At 34.1% G+C, this 26,798-nt stretch overlaps 1 protein-coding gene across 4 annotated transcripts in view; it reads right to left on the bottom strand.

Annotated features, from left to right (window-relative positions):
• The window catches only part of DACH1 (dachshund family transcription factor 1), a 486,728-nt gene that overhangs the window by 216,974 nt on the left and 242,956 nt on the right, over positions 1–26,798 (bottom strand). For all 4 annotated transcript variants that reach the window (XM_020992455.2, XM_078147697.1, XM_020992456.2 and 1 more), the window contains exon 3: positions 6,089–6,250. In XM_020992455.2, coding sequence (XP_020848114.1) covers positions 6,089–6,250 — 162 coding nt within the window. The remainder of the gene's footprint in view (positions 1–6,088; positions 6,251–26,798) is intronic.

Below are 26,798 nucleotides of genomic sequence, written 5' to 3' on the forward strand. Positions count from 1 at the left end.
TCTAATTATAGGGAGGATTTGAGGTTCATTAACAATGCCAAGGCAGAGGATCCGATGAGCAAATGCAGAGCTGAGCTCAGTGGCCTGCATTCTTAGCTTCCTTTTATTTGCTTTCTCAAGGTCTCCAAGACTTTTTCCTCAAACCATAAAAGTAATTCTTTCTTTCCAAAGAGACACGTGTTTATAGAAAGGAAATGGCTATCGTTTGTACTATTCTATTGCAGCAGAAATAAGTGAAGAGAAGTAGGGAGGTCAGCTGGGCAAGAGAAGGTATGGGGGATGAGTGGGAGAGGGGAAAATTGGGGAGAGGGGAAAATTGGGCAGAGGGGGAGTAATATTAAAGAAGGCAATTGTTAACTTCTAATTATAGTTTAGGTTTTTTTTCAGTACTAGAAGTCAGGTGTCAATTTAGCTGTTGCTAGTTTTTTTGGTTTGGGTTATTTTGGGTTTTTTTTTTTGTGCATGGAAGGGAATCATTAGAAAATTTGAGTTCCTGAACTTTCAACTGTCTATATTTGTTCATAGAACTCTGTGTATCTGGAGTATTCAGAAAGAGAAAACACCAGTCTTTAAGATTGCTTCACTTCCTTGAAGAAATAACAGCAGTTTGGAGGTTATGGCTATAGTTTAAACAATGAGATTTTCTTGGGACATCTGTTTTGAGATCACATTTTGAATAGATATGAACTCATTTCCTACGAAGCAAGCAATTTACTATTGTTGATAGCTGTTTACCAGTTCTATGAGTCAGATATTAGCTAGTGGCAAAGGTCCTCTCAAATCCTTAGAGTATTCTTTAAACTGTGTACATAGTGTTTTCATTATATAAAATGTTAAGGGAAGCAAAAATGTGGTCTTTTCCTGCTTCTTTGGCAAATTGTAGCCCATGAAACATTGTATTTGGAGGAGTGTTTTTTTTTCACATATTTACCTTTAGAAAGCTTTTCCTTTGATGTCATTGGCTAATGGAGTAAGATATTAGATCTAGCAAGCATTTAAATAATGATGAAACTATTAAGAGATACTCACTACATCAATATTTTTGTAGTGTTTAAAATTAAAAGTAAAATTCAATTTTCTTGTATTTACATTACAATAATTAAGAATAAATCACAGTGTCATTATTATATACATAGCTCCTAAATACACAAACAGAAATATAAACTCACAAAAATAGCTATAAACTGCCTCAGGCAATATCAAAGTTGACCCAGAAGTACATTTTTTTTAAAAGTCTGGCATTTAGAAGTCCAAAGATTGAGGAGCAAAACAATTTCAAAAGTTGGCTAATGCAGATTAGTTTTTAAAACAAAAAAATGGTAATTTGTCTAGCTCACATGTTGTGGGTAGTGTTGCCACTAAAAAGAATCCAGCACATTTTTCCTTCTTATCTGCAATGTAGCTCATATCAGCCAACCTGTCACAAGACAGTACTTGATATAAACAAGAGATTGCAAAGACATCTCAGTAATCAATATTAGGATGGCTACAGTATGGAAGCCCCAACCAGTGCATATCATTTGTCTCAGCATCTATTTCTATGACCAAATGAAGCATTAATTCAAATCATAAATCTATGGTGATTTAAATCTGGGAATGAGCACCTGCCTGCTTTAATGATTTATTTTGTACATTTCAGCAAGCAGGAGATTTGTCCATATGAACTGACAGGTCACCTTCAGATGCCAGTAGCAGACTGTTTATCACCATGCAGACTAGCATCTCATCTTAGCAAGTAAATATTAAACTAAAAGAATCCAATTGATTGTGGATGGGGGAGAAAGGCGTCATGGCCATATATTTTATTCAGTGTGCTAATGCACTCACTTTGATCCAACCAGGGGTCCTTTCTTTTTAGCAAAGTGTTCATTCTGTTGGGAAGATGTGAGCTCAAGGTTATCTTTTCAAATTGGGGATATAAAATAATTACCCATAAGGGTCAGGTTTCCTTCAACTCTTTTACCTGTCTAATCTTCAAGCATCAGGTTTCAACAATTCCTGTTTATCTGTAATTAAAATATATTAAAATAAATAAGAACTATTCCTTATGAAACTTAATCTCTACAGCAAATACCAAACACAGCCCCAAATAAGAAGTGTAATTTATGCTGAATGCTCTCCTCTACCTCCTAAATGTCCTGTCTCTCAAAACTATCATATTTATCTGATTTGAATTCTGTATATATTTTGTTTTGGTGTTTATATCTCTAGAACCTACCATAATTAATGCCTAGCACATAACATGATAAATGCTTATCAATCTATATATAATAACCCATTAGACAGAATGAGCTTTTGGCAGATTTGAGAGCTCTTATAGTCTTTGGATAAAGATGATCAACCCTCAAAGATGGGTCACTTGAATGAAGAGGATAGGGAAAAGGCTCATGTTAAGAGGGACTTTGGAATTTGCTATCCAAGATTATAGAATCATAAGATGTTAAAACTGGGTGGTATCTTAGAGATTATCACCTCATACAATAATCTTATCCTGTGTAGAACTACCTTCTGCTACATGTTAATGGTTTTCCCTTTTCAAATAATAGTGTGTACGTTTATACATATACACTCTTGGTGAATATACATAGACACACAATCTTGTATGGAAAGGGCTGGTGGGAGGTAGCTGTGGTGTGGTGAGTGGAGAGCTGATCTCAGAGTCAAGAAGACCTCAGTTCAAGTCCTACCTTTGATACTTACTGGCTTTGTGATCTTGAGTCACTTCATTTCTCAGAGTTCTAGTCAAGTTTCTAGGACTATAAATTGAAAAGAAGGTACTGACCTATAGCAAGAGGGAGAGTTTCCTCATTTAGGAATTCTGTAAACCAATGAAAATGCAGATCCAGCCTCTATCATGGGACATATATACATACATACATATACATACGTATATATGCCCATGTATGTATGTATGTGTATATATGTATATGTATATATATATATATATATATACATGCAGATGTCTCTATATATGTGTATATTAATGATCCATATATAAATATTTTATCTATAGGCACATGAATAATGTTAATATGAATCCTTCATTATCTTGAGATGAATTTCATCAGTCTTTTTCTGTTCTTTATGCCTGTGATATCATCAGTGTAAAGTGCTAGGGAATCGATCTACTCATTAAGAATGTGACTCTTCAGGAAATTTTTGTCTAGATTTACCTGAGCCACTGAAAGATTGTGTGTTGCCTATAGATAGTAATTGTGCACTGCCCTTGGATAGTAAGGGTGTGTTGCCCATGTATCCACATAAGCTAGAAGGATCAGAGGTGCAACTTGAACCTAGACCTTCCAGACTCTAAGGATATCCAAAATCCAGACTTCTACTAATTTAAAATTCACTGTTAAAAATGACTGGTACAGTAAAAATGATGATCTAAAAAATCAGAATACAGAGAAAGGGAAATCATAGTCAAATAGACAGAAAACTCAAAACTTTTTGTGTTAAGTTGCAGCCTTGAGTGGATTATGAAGAGAGCCCTCCACATATATTTGGAATATCAAGTCAGTGTGGTTACCTTGACAGCACAGATTTCCATGGATTCCTCACAGCCAACCATCAAGTTTTAGTTTTAGGGATCAAAATTTTAGTTCATGAACCATAGACAGGGTTCAAGATAGTCCATAAATACTAGTGTTTAACATGCCACATGTGTGAATCCCAAAATCTCTATTACTAAGGAAAATTACTGGGTATTCACTATGCCACAATTCATCACAGTGGAAAAAAAAAACATATAAAGTAATTTGTACTAGTTAAGAAAAAAACATAGCAAAACGTTACTTTAATTCTTCTGAGATCAGGAAACCAGAAGGATTACATACTGCAATCAAAGAAGATAACATCTGTATATTTCACCTCCTAGATTTAATGCTAATCTCATTCATTAAATATTGATATGATGCCAATCATAATCATTCACCCACCGCACCCAACAAATTTACATCTAGATTTATGTCTCCCATTAACATAGGTCAAATACAGCCCAAGAAAAGAACCTATGCAGAGAATTTCAGAAGTCAGGCATTATCCAGCTTTGCTTGGTGGCTACCCACATATGCACCTGCTTGTGGTTTATATTGGTGCTGACTTGCCAAAAAGAAAGAGAGAAAATAAATTTAATATACTTCCTAAGTAGAGTTTGGTCAATAAACCAAACTTGTAGTGCTTTAATAGGGTATCAAAGTCTAAAATTATTATTACAGTCAACTCCCTATTAGGAGCTATATCCACTGTGCCCAACCCAATGCTGGAGCCCATCCACAGCTATTTGTCCAAGCACAAGCCTATTCACCTTCTATGCATTCTGCTTCCCAAACTACCTCCCATTCTGCTGTTCAGGTAAATTCCATTGCAGGTCTATGGGCTACGTTTTATGAATTTCTGTTTTTCAATTGTTAAAAGGTTTTATAACAGCTTCTCATTCCTTCCTCCAAGAGCAATCTACATATAACATGCTTATCATTTTTCTATTCTTTTAAAGACTGGTATTGGTTGGTAGAAAAAAAATAATCCTTTGACTATAAATCATTAATTCAAATTAAAAAAACAATTGTATACTTAGTAGCATAAATCTAATGACTGCATCTCTATTTACTAGTTCTAAAAATATGAGGGATTATGCTTCTTTCATTTTTATGTATTCATTTTAAAATGTTTATAAAGAATAAACTTGCATATAAGATCTATGGCCTGGACAACTTCTCACTCCCTCTACCTTTCCACCAGGATTCTTATATAAAAATAAGTATTAACGTTTCCTATATTTTTCTTAATTCCCAGGGACATCTCCAAGAATCTCTGCCTTTAAAGTTTGCCCAAGTAAAACACATTACTTTCTGTCCCCATTTTTATTGAGCCCACTGATAGCATTATTGTTATGTAATGTTTTGTTTTGTTTTGTTTTTCCTTACCATTTTGGAAGCTGTCTTTGACATCAATACAGCAGCTGGGTTTTCATTGTGTATATGTGCTTCAAAATTATTTGCCACACTAATGACTGTGTTTGGTAAATGACAAATGTTTTAAGGGGAAAAGTTGCAAGAGTATTTATTTCTACAATGCACTGTATATATTCACAAGCCTAGAACTGTATTTTAAGTGACTGAAAGTAGGCAGCAGCTGGTTATCTTTAAAATAATCTATAAAATGGTTATAACATATGAAAAAGAGAATTTAATTGAACTGTCACAAGCTATTTCGCTCCTATAAGCATATCAGTTGAATATAGTATTTGAGACTATCTTTCAGTCTCTACAATTCTCTTGTTAAATTATTTTATTAGTACTGTTTCAATGTGATAAAAGAAACTGGCATGATACAATGGCAGAAAAATAATATTTTCCTCCACTACCATTGATTTCAAGATGTCATCAATAAAAACAAGTTAGCCCAGCTTTGAAGCTCATTTTAGCAAAGCAAACTAGGGCCCCTACCTGTATGTACCGCCCTCTCAAAAAATAGTTGAATCAATTTTCCATGAAGTAAAAGTAATTTTTGGCACAATTTTGACTTAATCGACCCTCCATTCACCTTTTTTTTACTCCCTGAATATCAACACAAAAAGGGAGCAGAAAGGTGGTATAGAAAGGAGAAATTAGCATTGTTTATGTAAGCCAATAATTTATCATCAACATGAAATTTTTGTTATGGGGCACATATGGAAGGGTAGAATGTTTTGCTCTCAGCTATCTGTATTGCAGGGAATTACCCTAAAGTCAATATTTGGTACATTGAGAAAGAAGGCTAAATTTTTCTTTGACATATTCATCTGTCACTCTACCTGTATTTTGAAAAATGAACTCTGTACAATAAAAGTTCTTTCCTGAAAAAAAAATTAACTAGTGCCTACCACTGTATGCTGCAAAAGAAAAAAAATCATATGATGAAAATTATCATGCCTAGGATTCTCTTAAAATACTTGTTGCTACAGAAACAACATGGTACCTTCAAATGTGCCAAGAATTTCTCAAGCTAAAAGAATAAAAAATAAATATTTTGTTTCAGGGTAAAAAAAATAAAGTAGTTATAACTTGAAACAGATATTTAAATGAAACCTATTTTTCCTAGCACTTACCAACACTTGAATTCAGATCTCCATTCTCTGAATCTGCTCCATGCTGGTTATTACTGGCATGGTAGTTGGTCATAGCTTCTAATTTGATTTTTTTCACCTTCATTGCCTCTGCTATGGCAGCATTGGTAGCTGCAGCAGCCGCTGCAGCTGCTGCTGTGAGACCTATTAAAAATAGAAGTGAAACATAATGTAAATTACAGTATCATTCCTTTTGTATGAGTTCAAGTTTTTAAAGTGACTTTTTATTTAGATGTCAACTTTCATATTAAAAAAAAAAAATCAACCAACCCTATCCCAGTGCAACTCAGGGCCTATCAGTGGCAAATTATATACAATGTCATAGCATGTTATGCCAAGTTAAGCAATTAGCAAACCTAGTCTTAGAGCATAAATTTCTTGAGGGCAAGGAGTTTTTGTTTCTGTCTTTTTATCTCCACTACTTAGCATAGTAACTGACATATTCTTTGTCAAACTCAAACTCTTAATAAATACTTACTGCATTCAAGTGGATGATGAACACTGGATTGGGTATCAATCATTGGGCAGATCTCTTTTAGGCCGAGTTTTGACACTACCTGGTTTTATGACCTTGATTAAATCATGTATCTTCTCTTGACCTCCAGATTCTCCAGTAAAAGTGAAGTGTTATATGAAATAAATCATAAAATAATTTTCTGCCATAAAAGTCTATTATTGTATTAGAATCCAGGTTGTGCCCAGATTTTAGCCTATGTTCTTATTTTTCATTTGTTTGTTTCTTAGTTTCCATTTCTTATTATTATATTCCTCTAGTAATTTCTCCTGATAGATTTTCTTCTCAGCAAGTTGCTTTGAAATTAAGCAATCCTTTTCTTTTTTGCACTCCACCATATTTAGAACTAATCATACCTCCCAGAAACTATCCAGCAAAGTTACTTAATGAACCTAGAATCATAAGAAGAAACATTTACTTAGTTCTTTAAAGCTTACAAAATGTTTTCCCCAAAACAATTATGTGTGCTAGAGTGCTGCAAGTATTATTATTATTTCCATTTTACAGAGAAGAAGCTGGAGAACACAGAAGTAAAATGACTTTTCTGGGGCCACATGGCAAGTAGCGCATGAGTCAGGATTCAAACTCAGGTCTTATGACTCTAACACAATTCCCTTTTATTAACCTTTCATCCTCTATAATAGAATATTTTCTCTATTAATAACACCCACTTCCACAAAATTAATTTGGTAGAAAATAATAATTGGCTGGTGTGAACAAATCCAAATCTGATCTCATCATCTTTCCCCAAAAACCTGCACCCTTTTCCAAATTATTTTTTTTTTTATTAATGGCACTTCAGTTCTCTCAGGCTCACAGGCTTGATGCCTTAAAGTTATCGTCTTAGCATAGTAAACTAGAGTGTTGGATTAAAATTGGATAACCTGTATTCAGAACTTTCCTCTACATCTTATGTAAACCTTGGATAAATCATTTAACCTCTCTGGGTCTCATTTTCCTCCCCTGTAAAACATGGGAATAAGGCTGGATGACCTCGATGCCCCTTCTAATGCCAAATCTATGATTCTGATCTTTTATTTTTCTATCCTCCTCATTTGCCACAACTTATCATTTGTCAAATCATATTAAATTTGATTCTGAAATAACTTTTGCATCTGTGTCTTCCTTTCTAATATCATTGCACTAACTGTAGTTAAAACTGTCATTACCTTTGCTTTATAGTAACACCCTTTTTGACTGGTCTCTGTCTTTCTTTATCTTCCTTTCCACTCTTTGTTCCCCAATGATGCCACAGTAATCTTTCTAAAGAAGTAATCTGATCATATAACATCATCAAAAACCTTTAGTGGATTCCCAATGTTTGCCAAATACAATAAAAACTCTTGAAGTAGACTTTCAAGATATTTTATAGTCTGTCTACTACATACCTTTCTAGCCTTATTTCTTATTCTGTGCACTACACAAACCAAACTATTTACTGTTCTCTAATGCTATTCTGCCCTTGTGCCATTCCATATAACATTCCTCCACATCTATTTTTAAAACCTGCTTCCTTAAAGGCCCAGATCAGATGCCCCCTTCTCTATGGTGCTTTCTCTTATACTCCTAACTAGATCTCCTCCCTTATTATCTCAGAACTCACGTGTTTGCCTGTTCCAATGCACATAATCATAAACATAATTATTGCAGTATATATATTTCTTCTACAATACATTTTAATTTCCTTTAGAGACAAGATTTAACCCCTCCTCCTGCATTGCCAAAACTCAATCCATTACCTTGACCCTAAGTGACATAACATGCATTTGCATGTTGAATTGGATTGAAGTGAATTGGACATTAGTGTAACTATGTGAAGAGGAATTCAATTTAGTAAATATTTATGAAATATCTACTATGTACAAAGTACTGTATTAGAACACCATTTCTGCTTTCAAACTTAGGAGTCTGCCAAGGAGGCTATCATATGTACAAATATAAGCATCATACAATGTAGAGATTGATGAGGCCAAAGGAGAAATCCAGGTAGAAACCTCAAAGAAAATTGGAAGAGGGAGACAAAATTTTTGGCTTGATAAGTCAGAGCAAGGTCCTATGGAGGTGGAAGGTAAAACTTAAGTTGAGTATTTGTAAAGAGGTAAGGATATATAAACAGAAAGGAGGAAGATGGATGTGTTATAGGCATAGGAGACAAAGAGTCTGGATGAATTCATAAAGTCCACATATGACAATATGTGAATAAAATACAATATGGCATAGTGTACTGAGTGCAGGACCTGACTTAAGGAAGTTTGCATTCAAGTTCAACTACTGCTATCTGTGTGATCTTTGAAGAGTCACTTAACTCTTTCCTAGAGTCTCAGTTTCCTCATCTATAAAATGGACTTAATAATTGTCCTGTCTAGCTCACAGGTTGTTGTTTTTAAAAAATGCTTTGCAAAATGTTCTATACAAATATGAATTATTGTTATTGGCTGGAATGAAATAATGAAGAGTGAAATGAGAACATTGTGTACAGTAACAGCAATATTGTTTTAAGAAAAAACTTTGAATAAGTAATTTTGACTATTATAAATAAGTTGATTACAAAGGATATATGAAGGAAGTTGTTATCTACATCCAGAGGAAGAACTGATAAATAGAAGTAAGATAAAATGATTTTACATACATGTACACACATTTGTCTGTAATGATAGCCATCTCTAAAGTGGGGAGAAGGGAAGGAAGAAAAAAGAAGGAAAAAAATAAATTTACCTGATAACTTTATCATATATTTAAAGGGAATAGCAAGTTGTACATAAATAAATTTGCAGTTTCACATGCAATCATCTTTTTTATTATACTGTGTTATGGAAATTCTTGGTTTTTTCCAAAAAAATAAAAATAAAAGAAATATGGTTTAGAAGGTAGGCAAAAGCCATAATGTAGATGACTTTAAATATCAAGCTAAAGATTGTGTATTGTAACCTCTAGAAAAGAGGAAGAAATTAATGGTTTCTGTATAGGTGAATGACATGGTTTTACATATCCATTAGGAAGATTATTTAGGTATCTATGTGAAGGAGGAATTGGAAAGAAGCATGTCTAAAGGTGAGAGAGCTAGGGATACTACTACCAAACTACTACAATCAGAGTTGGTGAAGACCTGAATTAGGATGGTCTCTATGTGACTGTAAAAGAAACCAATTTGAGAGGTATTGGGTATAGTATGACATATTGTATGACAAATGACTAGACAAAGCCAGGAAGATAAAGGAAAAAAGTGAAAGGTGGCTCAGTGGTCTCAAGTGGAAAACAATGGCCTAAAAGCCATGAGAACCAGCCTCTAACCAACTCTGCTATCTATATGATATTGGGCAAGTGGTGGAACTTCTTTGAGGTCCATTTCCTAATCTTCAAAACAAGAAGTTTGAGCATTATATGATTTCTAATATTCCTTCTTGCAAAAAAAAATCAAAACAAAAAAATCATTCAATGCAACTAAAATCATTGTGATCTTACTATGTACGAAACAAGGTACTAGGTAGATAAATATGAAATAACACACAGACTTGCCCTCAAGTACTTTGCAATCTGATTCTGTGATTTAGCAATTCAGATTATGGCAGCTAATTATAATGTTCACATCGGGTTTCTGCAATTAGTGAAATTGGTATAAAGCTGTTGAATGGTCCTTATCCTGAGGAGAAATTAACCTTTAAGTACTGTTTTGCTTACCTCAATACTATTTCATTTTCTTAAAGAATTTCATATTATATCTTGCTACAGTAAATGAAATGGTCCTGAACTGAACTGTGGCATGTAACATGACTTATTCTCACAGCAAAAGTAGCAGAGACCAAATTCTTTAAGTGGTAAAGCACAAACTTCAGAAGTGCATTTCCAAAAACACATTTGCCACTGATAAAACACTGGTTTATAAAATATTTAATTTAACACAGAAGTTCTGCAATGGTATTTTTAGATCAGAGGAAAGATATCAAGTCATATATTACATATTTATGGAAGCTAAATTGGGTCACTGAAAAGGGACAGTGTACCTTTGAACTGAAGTTAGCATCCTGTATTCATTATACAATGCAACCATCTATAGTTCCTTTCCTTTTTTTTTTAAACTGGCCCTGGAAAACTATAGCTAATGTCTTTGAAAAAATTGAATAGATCTTTATAAGAAACATTCAAAGTTATCCTGCCTTATGGTCATAGGCTACATTTGAATCAGAAAAAAAATTCAGATTCCATTTTATTTCCATGCAATAGGAAAGGCAAATTTTATGTTAGTTAAAAGATACACAAAAATACAAAGCTAACAACTTCTGGCTTGATTTTAAAACTTAATTATTAAAATCCTGCTTTCATTTTGTTCAATCCACCAAATTTTGATTTTTAATTTTATATACATATTTTTCTGTTCTATTAAAATGTCAAACCTGTTGCAAACTTGATTGGCATTATAAATCTCAGCTATTTAAGCTCTATAAAGAACTTCAAAGCATCATTAACACTGAGTCTTTTGTGAATTTTTGCACTCAGCTAACTATTCATGCCAAGCTGTGCACTGTGCTATAGAAGTAGCAGCACACAAAAGGTGGACATAATTTCATTGTTCAGGTTAAAAGTACATGGTTCACTTGGGAGCCATAATGGGGGATCAGAGGCAACAACCCACCAAAACTCTCTGAACCTTCCCCTCCAAACAACTTCAAAATAAAACCTCAAATCAATTTTTGGAGTGGCAGAGCCAACAAATGATCAGGCTGAGGCATTTTTCCAGCCTAAGACAACTTTGGAGGTCTGTAGGAGATGCCTGTGACACCTAGAGGGAAGCCAAACCAGAACACATAGCAGCAGCAGCACCACCACCACCAGTGGGCGTTGGAAGTGGTTGCAATGTGGAAGCAGCAGTTTCAGGAGATCTCAGCCCAGAGAGTATTAAGGGGGTCAAAAAACTAATCAGAAAGAGATTATAGGGGACTCTTTCCTGGTACTGGGTGCAGCTGGTGCTGACTGGTAACTCTGTGGCACATAAGCAGTTCTGGGCAGAAAAGGGATAAGAGAAAGAGAGGGGTGATGATAAAAGGGAGAATAGATTAAAGGAGGAAGTGGTCAGAAACAAAACAGACTTTTGAGGAGGGAAAGGATAAAAAGAGAGAAAGATGGATAAACAGAAGAAAGCAAGATAGAAAGAAATACAGAGTTAGTAATCATAACTGTGATTGTGAAAGGGATGAGTTCACCTATAAAAGAGAAGCTGATAGCAAAATGGATTAGAAACCAGAATGCCACAATATGTTATTTATAAGAAACACATGTAAAACAGAAAGACACCTATGGAAAGTTAAAATAAGGCACTAAGGCAGATTTTCTTATACTTAAGTTAAAGAAAAAAGGCAAGGATAGCAATCATCATCTGAGAAAAAGCAAAAGCAAAAATAGACAATTAAAATAGATATTCAAAGAAATTATATTTTGACACAAAGTACCATAGACAATGAAATAATATCAAAAAATTTACGTCAAGTTTCTCTGATGAAGGCTTCTTTTCCCAAGTATGTATGTATAAAAAAACTGAGTCAAATTTATAAAAATAAGAGCCATTCCCCAATTGTCAAGGGATATGAACAGGTGGTTTTCAGAAGAAGAAATCAAAGCTATTTATAGTCAGATAAAAATACTCTAAATCAAAATTTCAGAAATGCTAATTAAAACAACTCTGAGGTACCACCTCACACATATCAGAAATAACAAGTGCTCTAAGGGATTGGAATATAAATGAACTATTGGTGGAATTGTGAACTGGTTCAACCAATCTGCGGAACAGTTTGGAATTAAGTCCAAAGGGCTATAAAACTGTGGATACCCTTTGACTCATCAATTCTACTACTAGTTCTATACCCCAAAGAAATAAAAGAAAATTAAAATGACTCATATGTAGAAAATATTGATAGCAAATCTTTTTATGGTGACAAAAAAATTAGAGATTGAGGAGACGCCCATCAGTTGGGGAATGGCTGAACAATGTGTGGCATGATTGTGATGAAGTACTATTGTGCGATAAGAAATGAACTGATGCAAAGTAAAATGAGAGGAACCAAGATATTATTATATACAGTAGCAACAATATTGTGATGATGACCAACTGTGAAATATTTAACTACTCTAATCAATGCAATGATCAAAGAAAATTCCAAATCACTCATGATAAAAAATGCCACCCACCTCCAAAGAGAGAACTGATGAGCTCTGACTATAAATTGAATTATATTTTCTCTATTTTCTTGCTTTTTTTTGCATGACATACCATACAGAAATATGTTTTGCATGATTTCACAGGTACTATTGATATCATATTGCTTGTTTTTCCAGTGGGTTGGGGAAGATCAGGAAAGAAAGAATTTGGAATTCAAAATTTTATTTTAAAAATATTAAAAATAAATAGCATTTTTTTCAAAAGTAAATGGTTCAGTGGAAAGAGTATTGATTTTGAGTTTTGGGACCTGAGTTCCAGTTGTAGCTCTGCCAACCACTATGTGTGTGACCTTTGGCAAATTATTTTATATCTCTTGTTTAGTTTCCTCATTTATTAAATGAAGAGATTGAGCAAGATGACTTCTAAGATTCCTTCCAACTTCAATCTTATGCTCCTACCTTCTTTTGATTCATTACTATAAAATCTAAACCATTACTTCAAAATCAAAACTTTGTTCCATGCAGAAACAAAGACTCTGCAGAAACATATTCAGAACTTTAAATTTGATGTAGGTATGTATCTTTTAATGGATGAAATCCACTTTTATTGTAAAGACATCTTATTTAGGTTCTCTTAACTCTAGTCTAGGTCCATATCACCTCTCCCTGCAGAAGCATACTGCAAATCAATTTGACAGCCTTCAATCTTAGACAATGTTATTTCTCATAACAGTAGTCTAATTCTTATCCTTTCAACGTAAACAAAAAATGTTTTGTACTTTGTATTCTGCTATTCTACAAACCTACTAGTTCTCTTTAAATAACACAAGAAAGGTCGGGGTGGGGGTTGAGGATGAATGAATTTTAAGACAAAGAACGGTATCTCATTTTTCAAAATCTACAGGAATACAAAAATATCATACCTTTCATTGTGACTTACAAAGAGTGGTAAAAACAGAAACAGAAAAAATCCAGAAATTCTTCTTATATGTGTTCATTTCTTCATTTTCAGTATTTAATCTTATGATCTTTGTTTTCTCAGTTAGAGTGGATGCATGCAAAGTTTCATTTATGGATGTGTGCATGTATATATGTAAAATTGTACATATGTATATATGTGTTTCCTCTTCCGTACTAAAATTTATCTCCCAAAAAGTTAAATGGGAAATCACATAGTTTCAATAAGAACTATAGGGCAGATTTGTTTCAGTGACAAGTGCATTTATTGGCCCGTAATATTTTGTGGAAAGTTTGGAGAAACAAAATTCAAAATACTCAGTACATTACATTCAATGGTAGTTATCATTAATACTCTGAAATTGATAAGCTGTTTATGTCTGGCATTCTTCCTGCTGACTATTCAGTGAGACAGGCAGCTTTATAAATATCTCATCACTCCACCGTCACACAAATTTCATCGACAGTGCTCATGCACAGCTATTAGCAATATGAATCTAACCATTACAAGAAGGAGGAAAATCGAACATGTGGCATTAATACGCAGTCCTGGTTCCTAACCATCTGATAGGCAGATGGTGTAAAGCGGATTCTCCAGCTGAAATGAAGGGGCACATCATTTAAAACCTTGTTTGCATTCTAACTGATATCAGTGCCATATTGATATACATGATACATCATGGCAGTATTTGAACAATCTAGTTTGTTTCAGTCATAAATGTTTACAGCCTTGTTTTTTTATCTTTAGAAGCATGTTCAGAAGAGTGTATTTTTAATTTATGAAACCTATTGTTTACTTCTGTTGAACCAGAAGATTAGCGGGAGGCAGGAATATTAAACCACCTCAACCACAGCAATACAACGAAGACAGATGAATAAAGTATGTTTTTCACAATAAAAGATGTTAGCAAAGGAATTTAAAAAATAGCCTAGACATTATATGTATTAAATATTTCTTCTTTAAACCTAATTTTTCCCCTTGTGACATATTTAAAAGCTTAATATTTTAAATAGTTATTCAGTTAAAGAATGCATTGTGGATAATGCAAAGTTAGCTACCAAAAAGTTCAGTTCAATTCATGGTCATTGCTATGGAGTAATCTTCTCACTGATGATAAATCATATAGATTGCCACAAAACTCAGATTGAAGTATCTACTTTAAAAAGATTTAATTGTGACTCAACTGAAAGTTCTGTTAGTCTCAGAAGAACTGACTCAGTGAGACAACTGATACCTATTGTTTTACTTTTCCCTTCTGACTTCATTAAATAGTACACATGAATAGCCTAACACAATATTTTCACAGGTCTGATTAATTGGTATAAGGCAAGGTCTATCTCATTTCTTTATAGCTACTTGGCAAATTCAAATTTAGGCCAAACATTTTTCTTCATGATCAAATATAAAAAAGGTGGAGTAAGTCACTAAGTTGTGTAAAGGAATGAACTTTTGAAAAATGGTTTAGTTGGTACGCCAGGAGACAGGAATGTTGGGAAAAAGCATACCATGCGTGGGGGCAGTGAATAAAAAAGTATGGAACCAGGAGATGGAGGATATTGTTTCAGGAAGAGCAAAGAGGCCAGTGTCACAGGACTATGAAAAAGTAGGAAGGACCCAGATTGTGAAGGTATTTAAAAGTTAAATAGAAGAGTTTATATTTGATCCATAAGGCAGTAGCAGCCAATGAAGTTCATTGACTAGAAGGCAGTGTATGTAATAGAATATGATAATAGAATAAAATGTATCACAATTAAAATATAATAAAAGATACTATTGGTGTCTATAAGCAAGACCATCTGGAGAACTTTAACACTTGCAAGAAATTTTTCTTCCATATGGATATCTTCAATGACAGTTTTATGTACAGCATTGATAGGGGTATGACTCCTTATTTTATGTCTGGCTTAATATTGATAGAGAATTACTAAATATATTTGTTAGACTATTTTTCAAATTATATAATGACAGTATGTAAATCATTTTTAAGTGATTTTTTGCTATACAAGTCTCACTTTATATTAAGATTATCCTTGCTAGATTTATGCATGGATGTGAATAAGAACTGGAAAACATGGATTTTTTTAGATCTGCACTAGTAAAATACCAACACATGATTAAAATCATAGCTTCATCAATGTAGTAGCGATATGATGTAATGGAAAGTGTACTGGATACGAAGCTTGAGGATATTGCTTTGAATCCCAACTCTGCCTGTCTGAATCACTTTGGGCAAATCATTTAACCTATCTAGAACTAAAGTTTCTTATCTCTGAAATCAACAAGTTTGTACTAAATGACCTCTGCAGGTCCCTTTCAGAAGTAAATCCATGACCCTATGGCCAGGGGAATTAATAATCTGGATAGGGGGTCAAATTTTAATATACTGCTACTCACCAATTAAGAACACATAAAGGACAAAATTATATGCAGCCCTTCAATTTATGAACAAATGGCTCTAAAAGGTTATTTGTGAGTCAGATTTTTGAACTTGAAATCCATTTCAAATTAAAACAAAGTTGTAAACATCAGTTAGTTTCCCCAAACAACACATAAGTCCTATGGCACAAATCTTGTAACGAAATTCTCAAAATATAATGTTTCCTTGGAGAATGCGCTCTACAAAATGAATGATGACTTTTCTCTCTGTAATATCATCTTACCAGGGATTTTTACACACGTTATTGTGGAAAATTCTCACAACCACCTTTTCCCCCACTCAGATAAAGAATTTGAAACTCATGTGGATAAGTTACTCACACAGTCACATAGTTAGTAAAGCAAGGGCAAGAATATAGGTTTCTGTACTTCAAAGTAATATTGTTATAAATGATGGTGAAGCACCCTCCTATCCCACAAATCTGTTTATCTCATAAAATAGTGAGATTGCAAAAGTGATAATCCTAGCAGACTTGGCTGCATAAGAGTTTTTGTAGTACATGGTAATAGGACCAGCTTTAGGTAAAATATGTTAATTGGACAATTTTTTATTTGTCATTCTTCTATCTTCCTTTATACCATCCCTTCTAATTCCTTATGCCCTTCATGCCTCATTTTGTTCTAAACTCATTGGGGTAGGGAGGAGCCCTATCTAGGCCTCCTCCAACTTTCAAAATACTCCATGAACCAAAGTGACCTACCTATCCTATGCCCTTTATTCCCTCCTTCCCAACAAAACTCATTGATTTCTTTCTACTTATTTCCTATCCTTAATATGTTATTTAAAACTTACCTCCTCTGCAATTTCAACACAAACACCCCCAAATTAGAATGATTTCCCACACCAATCTCCATCTGATGTCCTAATTCATCATTCAAGACCCAGCTCAAAACACACCTCATCAATGAAGCCTTTCTTCCAATGATAACAATAGATAACAATGATAAAAATCCTCCTTAGGATCTCTTAATTCAATATTAGATGTACTGTAACAAGAAGTGGAAATGATACTTAAAAGTGCAAAGTAAGGAAAAACAGCAGGATCATTCAAATAAACCTAGGAAAAAACTGCTGTAGAGGCATTTAAATTTAAAATGCACTCAGGGATTGATCTTTAAGATGTCTCAAAGGAGAAGATTTGAAAACAATGAGAAAGATCACAGGCAGTTATATTAACCCTTCCCAAAAAAGTGAATGAGATGACATCATGAGATTTTCAACCATATCCCTACCTTCTAATCTCTTTAAGCTGTTTATGATACTATCTACATACATGTTGAGGCTATCCTTGATGAAAATATGAGAAATAAGTTGATTTTTGCAGGCAGTTTTCCACAGTAACATATATACACATATTTATGTATATACACACACACATATATCATAGATATTTAATAGTCACACACTAACATGCAAAGAATTCAAAATGCTGCTATGTCAATTATTTCTTGCAATCTACTCTATAGAACAAAATAGTCATCATATATATACATATTTCCCTAACAGGGTATATCATTTCATAAGTTAAGATGACATAAGACATTTTAAAAGATGAGAAGGAGAGAAGGATAGGGGCAGCCAGGTGGCACAATGGACAGAGCACTGAGCCTGGAGTCAGAAGTATCTGAGTTCCGGCCTCAAACACTTGATACTTAACTAGCTGTGTGACCCTGGGCAAGTCACTTAACCCCAATTGCCTTCCCCCAAAATAAGATGAGAAGGATAATTTTGCTTTATGATCCTGTAATTATCAATATTGAGGAAATATAAGAAAGGAAGTTACAATTATCAAAGTAATTACAATAATTGGTAATATTTTTACAGTTTTAAAGGTTTACAAAGCATTTCACATTTGTTATTTCATTTGATACTAACAGCAACACTGTGAAGTAAGTGATATTTTAATCCCCCTCTCATAGAAGAGAGAACTGAGGCTGACAGTGACTTCCTTGGGGTCACAATTAGTAATTTTCTGAGGCAAGATTCAAATTCAGGTTTTCCTGCTTTTAAGTCTAGTACTCTATCCAATGTACAACCTATATACCCAGTTTCAAAAAAAAAAAAAGTCAATACAAGTAGACCAGAAAATTCTAGAAAACCTTTATGGCTCAAGTAGACCTAATTGGCATAATTATAGTCAACTCTCAATTATCTCCCAATCTGTCTTCAACTAAGGCTTATTGACACTCTAATCTGGGACCTTGGTAACAAAACAAGACAGAGTAAGAAGGAATTCAGTTTTCTCCAGTTTGGGAAGGTAATGTAGAGCCATGGTATCAAACTCAAATAGAAACAGATCCCTGTGGGCAGCAAAAACCACAGATTGACACTATCTATGTTGTATTGAATTTTTATTTATTTTGTTAACATTTCCCAATTACATTTTAATGCAGTTCAGGCCACATACCAGAGTTTTGCTTGCTGTTTGTGGGCAGAGATTTTGACAACTCTGGTGAAGCAAATGGGGTAGAGTAAAAGTCAATGTTTTATCAAGAGTTTATTTCTCTATTTTCTCCATGGTTAAACATGCCAGCCTAGAAAGTCTTCAACAGTCTGAGCCCAATTCATCTTTCCACCTTATCTATCAATACCTAACTAGAAAAGCAGTATGATATAAAGAACACTCAAGTTGGAGGCAGCAGACCTGAGTTTGAGCCATGGCTCTAACACTTATTAGTTATGTTGGCTTAATACCCTCAAAATTTAATTTCCTTAATTTTATGGAGGATTTATTATTTCTATTACCATCATCACAAGTTGGCAATAATGATAAAATGAGATAATATGTTTAAAGTACTATATAAGTGTGAATTTTTATTTTTGCTAATAATAGCTGACATTTGTATATTAAATTACAATTTAAAACTATCTTTATATACTTTAATTCATTTAATCTTCTATGTTAAACAAACTCACCTACTCAGTATTTATCAAATAGAACTTACATCATCCCACCAGCAAATTTGTTTTTCACACTGTTCTTCCTAAATGAACTTGCCCCTCCATCTTTGATATATCATTCAGCAGTTCAGCTGCACTCAAATCCTAAAATGCCTTCTCTGACAACCCCAACTGGAAACTGTTTCTGTCTCCTTCAAATTTTTATTGTGTTAATTGTCTCTACCCGTAGTTTCTCCACTAGATAAAAATTCTTTGGATATGTTGTTTTATTGTTGTTCAGTCATTTCAGTTGTTTCTGTCTCTTCACCATTGAGTTTTTCTTGGCAAAGATACTGGAATAGTTTGTCATTTCCTTCTCCAGCTCATTTTACAAATGAGAAAACTGAGGCAAATGGTATCAAGTGACTTGCCCAGAGTCACACAGCTAGGAAATATCTGAGACTGAATTTGAACTCAGGTCTTCCTGACTACAGACCCAGCACTCTATCCACCACACTACCAAGCTTCCTTTTTGGATATAGCAACCCATGAAATAAAGAAAATCCTCAAATGGCCCTAGTCTGCCTTTGGCTTTCACAGTGACAAGAATGGAGGGGCAAAAACTAGACAGGAAGTACAGAAAAGCCTAAACTTTTTTTAAACATTAGCATAGTATACAATGAATGTGAAGTTATTGGCCAATGACCGACAAATGGGCATCACTACTGGAAAATCTAAATGATTCTAACCATTATATTTATGTAGAACATGATTTTATCTTGATAGGAAAAAACTGGTTACCAGTATAGAAACGGCATCTGAATCAGCTATGTGTTTTCAGGTAGAATAGTGCAAAGGAGAAATCATCTTCAAATTAGAAGCAAATCTAAAGATGAGAAAATACTATGGACAATACCAACAGTTTAAATCTGACCTCATCAAGTAATTTATTAAAGCCAAAAATTGGGAGACAGAAAAAAGAAGCAATAGTGACCATGACAATAACTATTTCTGGCAAAAAATCTAATGAATTCAAAGTTGTCATAACAAAAGGAGGTCAAAAGAGCTCAGAAATCCCCTACACCAGAAAAAAAAGTGTTTTCTTTGTCACAAAGAGAGACATGGTAGTAAAAGACAACACTAATTCAAAATATGAATTCATTCCTATATAGCAGCTCTCAGTAATTTCTCATTTCTGTCTGGAACCGAGGGAAGCCTTAGAATACCAACAGGAGAAAACAGATTTGTGGTATCTGTTTATATGCACAATTACGGAATTAGCAATTTCTTTTTCCTTTGCCATTGAGAGAGATTTCCTTTCTCCAACAATGGTGAAGAAAGCCACTACAATTAGACTGAAGCTATAGGAGTGAGAAGAGTGGAATTTAAGAGTCAGGATTTTTAATTGCCAGCTGCCATGAGCTGAAAATCAACCTGCAATGTCCAGCCCCAGTAGCAAAATCAATGGTACAATAGTATATCTGGACCAGAAGGGAAAGCAGCAACAGAAGCCAGAAGAACCCCCCTAAGTGGCAGAGACTGTTAGGTACCATGAAGCCAAATGGAGTGGTGAACTTACACAAGGAATTTTTTTGTTTTCCTGTGTTGCCTCAACACTCCTGATTTAAACTCCAAAGTCCCTATCTGAGTATTGAAACACATATACCCACTTCTTTAGTTCTCTTCCCATGATTTGTAGGCAAAGATATTTCAGGCCTTTTTCCCAGGTACTTCCAAAAATGAGGATACACTTGAAGAGTTATGGGAAATGATTGGGATGAGATTCTTGTGGGGATTGCTTAGCCATTTTTCCTCAATTTCCCTATGCCTAATAAACCATGGCCACAATATGTTGATTGCCTTTGTCTAGTGAATGAAGAGGGTCACTAAATGGAGAGAAGAAAAGTTCAGTTTCAGATTGGGTGAAGCCATAGATTTTTCTATTTTTTTAATAATTCTGAGCATCATTTAATATCTTCTAGTCACAATTCTTAATGTGTCCACAAGTGATTTAAATCTGTCCAGACACCTTAAAGTCCTTGGATTTGTGGTATGAGAAGCTATTGTGCATGCACTAAAGAGAGACTCTGAGAGGACTACTTTAATAGTGTTTTGAGACCTAGTGGACAACTTTAGTATCCTACCCCCTTGCTGGATATTTAATATAGTGACACAGTAACTTTCTTTAGGCTAAAGGAACACTGAAGATAATCCAATGTGGACAGTTACAATTATTGTAGCAACCTTGGTCTTTTGTACATACATAAAAAGGAACACCAAATTCTCAGCAGTCACATATGAAATACTGTGCTTTACATGATAGCAAAAAGTGCTATAAATGAAAGGTCTACTGAAACCTTCTGATGAGGTACAAATGAATGGTATCATACCAAGAATATTCAGATAAAGCTCACAGAAAAATAATAAAAGGCGACAAGGTGGAATAAATTTGACTTTTTATAATGTCTATTGTAGTCAATAAGCAAAAAATGTTTAATTAGGTAATAATCCGGTCCCAAACTTATTGGTCTTCAATGTACTATATGAAGAAGTAGAAATTACACTCAAGTAGATGAACTCAAGAATAGGAAGTCAGCTGGAGATGATAGAATATCCAAAGCATTAAGGAATTGTCATACCAGATATCTTTGGGATAAGATATTAAAGAATATAAAACAAAACATGTGTCAATTAATGACCATGGTAGGCCATGTCCAGACCAATATACATTATAGGGAAGAAAGAAGAACCTGTGATGTAAAGAGAATTTCAAAGGGCAAGTCTTCAGGCTGTGGAGCAGATAGAATTTCAAGCTACCTAGACTTCTAGGGAAGAAAGGTTCCTTTATTTCACGTGTAATACAAGGTGTTGAACTGGTGCTATAGCACCATATTTGTGCTTATACATACCCAGGATCATGCTGAAAGCAACCTGAGAAGGGAGTCTTGCCTCCTCCAACCTGGTTAATTATACACTCCATGCAGGCTATTCTTACCACTACTCTAGCTTTCTATCTGTGCAGAGAAAGGAGATAGAGAGGAGGGATCAAAGACATGCATCTTGACCTTGGGTTTAACCAATGTGGTCTTACAAAGTGAACCTTCCATAGCCCTGCTTGCATCAGGTCAACCATTAATGTCCTTCTGATACCTAGGTTTAGGACAGCGTCCAGCAGCCCTCCTACAGTGACTCTTCTCTCTCTCTACTGTTGTCCTCCCTCCTATAACTACTTTGTATTGTGTATATATATATATATATATATATATATATATATACATATATATATATATATATATATAAGTGTATATTTATATATATTTTTATGTATTATTTTTTGCCATTAGAATACATTCTCCTTAAGGTCAGGAATCACTTCACTTTTGTCTTTTTTTCTCTAGTATTAAGCATATGTTAAGTGTTTAAAAAACACTTACTGATTTATTTATATCACTCTAATACCTGGGTATGAAATTGTTGCCAGCAGCTTTTCTATGGCAATACCTAAAATATATGAGCAAGAGATTATCAGTAATTAGAAAGTCACATATATACTTTTTCATCCTCATAAAATTTTTATAAAAATAATCTACTTTGGGGGATGGGTAGGGGAGGAAAAGTCTCAAACTGTGATTTTATTGGTATTAGTAATCCTTTCTGATACAGCTTAGCAACGTCCCTCTAACTGAGAATGTTACTACTTGGGAATCACTATGCGATTTGTCAATGATAACACAGTTTTTATGTATCAAAAACAAAACTTGAACCCAAGGCTTTTTGACTACAGGGCTCTATCACATTCTCTCTCAAGTCTACTTTTGGTTCCTTGAAAAAGGAACAGGAAGGCTTTTGAAAATCACTATAGAGCAGTATAGTCTTTACAGTGACACAATAAACATAGAGGTATAAAAAATACAATATCCCATTGTGTTTATTGCTTGTTGCTTACCAAAAATAAAATGAAATGAAATGAAACAAAGTATTGTGATAAACTCTCTTCCTACAAGTATTCTTTTATGCACAATGTTGATATCTTAAGATTCTTTTAAAAATGGTTACTCAGATGTAACTATTCAATGACTTTTAAGTTATTCATGTTAAGGGAGTTGAAAAACAAGGGAATGTGTGTTCATTGAGGGTGTTCAGAACTGTCATGCAGGAGGGGCAGCTAGGTGGTACAGCGGATAGAGCACCAGCCCTGGAGTCAGGAGGATTTGAGTTCAAATATGGCCTCAGACACATAACACTCACTAGCTGTGTGACTCTGGGCAAGTCACTTAACCCCACTTGTCTCACAAAGAAACATCTGTCATGAAGGATGTTCTCCTTGGAGGAAAGAAGGAAGATCGATTCCCTATACATAGGTTCTCCAGATGTTTCTGTTTACTGATGATTTTGTGCTGATGTCACCAATCCCCATCATGCCAACCAATAAGATCCATGATTATTCAAAAAGCTTGTCCTAATGAGCCATAAAGGAAAAATTAAATGGACGAAAAATACTGTGTAGACTACAACACACAACTGGATGGCCAATCCACTAAGTTACAACATTGCTACATCTATTTAGGACAGGCAATACACATAGTTGATGAATGACTAGCAAATAGAATTACATCATATTAAGAACGTGGCTTGAATTGCATTTGAGACACAGGGCAGTGTTTTAATCAATTATCAAGCAGTTCTTCAGTGTAAAAGATCATTTTTGTATGTGTGTGTGTCTGGTTTTTTTTTTAGGCAATTGCAGTTAAGTGACTTGCCCAGGGTCACACTGCTAGTAAGTGTCAAGTGTTTGGTCTGGGGCCAGATTTGAAATCAGGTCCTCCTGTCCTCAGGGCCAGTGCTCTATCCACTGTGCCACCTAGCTGCCACCTAAAGCTCATATTTTTTACCCAAACATTTTCTTAGCAATTCCATTTGGTTGAACCTCTGGGACCATGATGTCCAAAGAATAAAAGCTGTACTAACCCATTAAATAATGTAAATATGGATGTTTTGTAGAGTTTGGCTACAGAATTGTTCCTATCACGAACTATACGCAAAAAAAGACATGTGGAAGAAAACGGGATTGAAGTAGGATTCTCTAAGGTAGCATAGAATTGAAAAAGGTGAACTATTCATGTGACACAAGTGAAAGGTAATAGACTACACTGGTGCTGCATTAGTACTCAGAAGACGGGTTTTTTTTTAAACTAAATTAAAACCGAAAGAAGTCCTTTAGCATGTGGAAGAGTTATGGTATACAGGGAAAAGAATGATAAAGGAGAATGAATAAGTGGGTATCAGTCTCCAGTGAATAGAGTGAATACCTATGTTAGTGTGATAAAATCATAAAGATTTCATAACTGATCCATTGAAATGAGTCTATAGCACTTACTCGGAATGCTATTTTAAAGTCTGGTATTGGTAGTTATCTTACCTCCTATACAGTATTCTCTTCAAATATTTTCTAGACTCCTTGAGGGAAAGAGCTGTATAATAAATTCCCTAATCTCAGCCTTAATTCACAGTCTTCAACATGGGAAATATTTGACAAATATTTTTGACTGATTCCAAATTATTTTGGGATTATTTATTTATATTGTTTTCATTTTTCCTTAATTTGTGTATCATAAAGAATGGCTTTGTACTCTTCTTAAGTTTCATTTAAAAAAAACAGGCTATATAATCTACTTACTTATGAGGCTTTACTTAGCATATGTAATCCATCTCACTGAAACAAGTAGAATACATTGGATCCAATAGAAAGTCTTCAATGGATTTTTTCTATTATATATTTCCCCTGTGTTTTTGCTTAAAATTTTATTCCAGCATGAAGAAACATGTTATTTCTAGCAAAGCATGGAATTTGAATTTTTTTTATTACCAGAATGTTTTGCATTACTTCAGCATAAGTATAAATATTTCTTTTCTTCAAAAGATGTTTATTAATTGTGGCAGCTCTAAATCCTAACTCAATAGAATTTTCTTTGCAAGTGTATCTTACTAACTCAAATAGCTTCTTTTGACCTCATATAAGCTTCCCTATGAGATTCTATTAAGAGAAACTAAATTACTGCAGTAGAATTTTTCACCTTAAATAATTTAAACTAATTGAAAAAAGACCAAACTCGAACTCTAAAACACTTCTCTAAAGCATTCTACTTTTGCATGTCAATTAGTAATTCAAACAACCAGCTAATCACAACAGCTTGGTCAGAAACACGTTCTCAGTACTGTTTATACATGAGTCTACATTTGTTGGATTTGCAATGCTAAGAGTAAAATTACACTTGAATTGAAATTCTAAAATTGCATATAGCATCTTCTGTCGTAGGCCAGGGGGATAAGGAATACCAGGGATATGTCAATTATGAATTTGACCCATATCTCAAATTCTACATGTGTCTTTGAAAAGAAGCTTAGTAAAAATGAAATCTCTGAAAATCATATATATGTATGTGTGTGTGTGTGTGTGTGTGTGTGCATGTGTATAAATATTCACAAATTCAATTATCACCACCTCTACCAGCATCACCACCACTATCCCCAAGTTAAAATAATCAAAGTAGAACTTAGGGGAAATCCCTTCTCTTCCACAAGTAAAAGTTACCAATACACAGTCAAGCCTTTCTGCAGAGATCAACAAAATAAAGGATGAATAGTGTTGGTTTTAGTATATTGCTTTAGACTCAAAGATGTTAGATTCTTTGATCTAAGTGCTATCAACAGTGGTACACACTAACAAAAGAATCTTCATATTATTATGAGTAATTATCATCACTAAATTCTTTTTGTGGAATCAGTCTTCAATTTCTCTTTCTAGCAGTCTATTGTGGTTCTTTAATACTACCTGGATTGTGATGAAGTCACAATATCAAAAAGTGATTTGGGCAATATTTTGGCTCTTTGTGATTTTAGTAATATTTCAAAAATACATGTATATTGTTTTCAGTTCTTTATTGTGAGAAATAGAAAACTCTAACCATGACTATATCAGATAAGGAAAACCTTTTGAAATATTGCTAAAGTGCATTTTGAGTCAAAACAATACATTTAAGTACAATTTTTTTTTCTTAACCAACATTCATCTTTTCAAAAGCAATAGATTCTCAGTCTGCATTGAGTCTGTTGCATTATTCATTTCATGCGCAACCTCATGCTGGACCATAAATTGTTACTTTATCTAATCAAAGGAGACTTAACTCTACAGAAGGTCAAAGGTTTAATTTTGTGAAGTATTATCTTACGCTATGAGTTTAACCGAAAAATAGAAGAAGAAAAACAGCCAAGAAACTGGTAATAAATGAACCTTTATTGCCTCAGGCATTGGCCTAGTTAATAAACTTTCATTGAAGGTTTCTTTCAACTGTTACGGACAATGAGGGGGAAAAAATCTTAAATTACAGCCATGTGTGACTTTTAAAGCAGTCATTCTTTTTTATCTCAACCTACCCAGCTTAGAAAAAAAAAGAGAGACAAAGAGAGATTGTCTTCGATTTCTTAACCAAAAATGTATGCTTCTAAACAGATGAAAAAGTGCAGATAAACCTTTGTAAAAGCAGAGGTCAGCTTTGAACAATATAAAAAATACTTTCTGTAGGTGTTGAATTTACAGAACAATCTATTTAGCCGAACGTAAAACTGCCAAATGGAGGGGAAATAGCTTGTCTTTTCCATGACTGTTACTCCTAAATTTTTGGTTTCCTGTTTAACATATGTACATCTTATAGCATTGCCACCACTGTTTCACAAAGCTATTTGATGTTTTGGT

The sequence above is a fragment of the Phascolarctos cinereus genome, unplaced genomic scaffold (genome assembly GCF_003287225.1).
Source record: "Phascolarctos cinereus isolate Bilbo 61053 unplaced genomic scaffold, phaCin_HiC Scaffold_7;HRSCAF=346, whole genome shotgun sequence".
Taxonomy (NCBI): Eukaryota; Metazoa; Chordata; class Mammalia; order Diprotodontia; family Phascolarctidae; genus Phascolarctos; species Phascolarctos cinereus.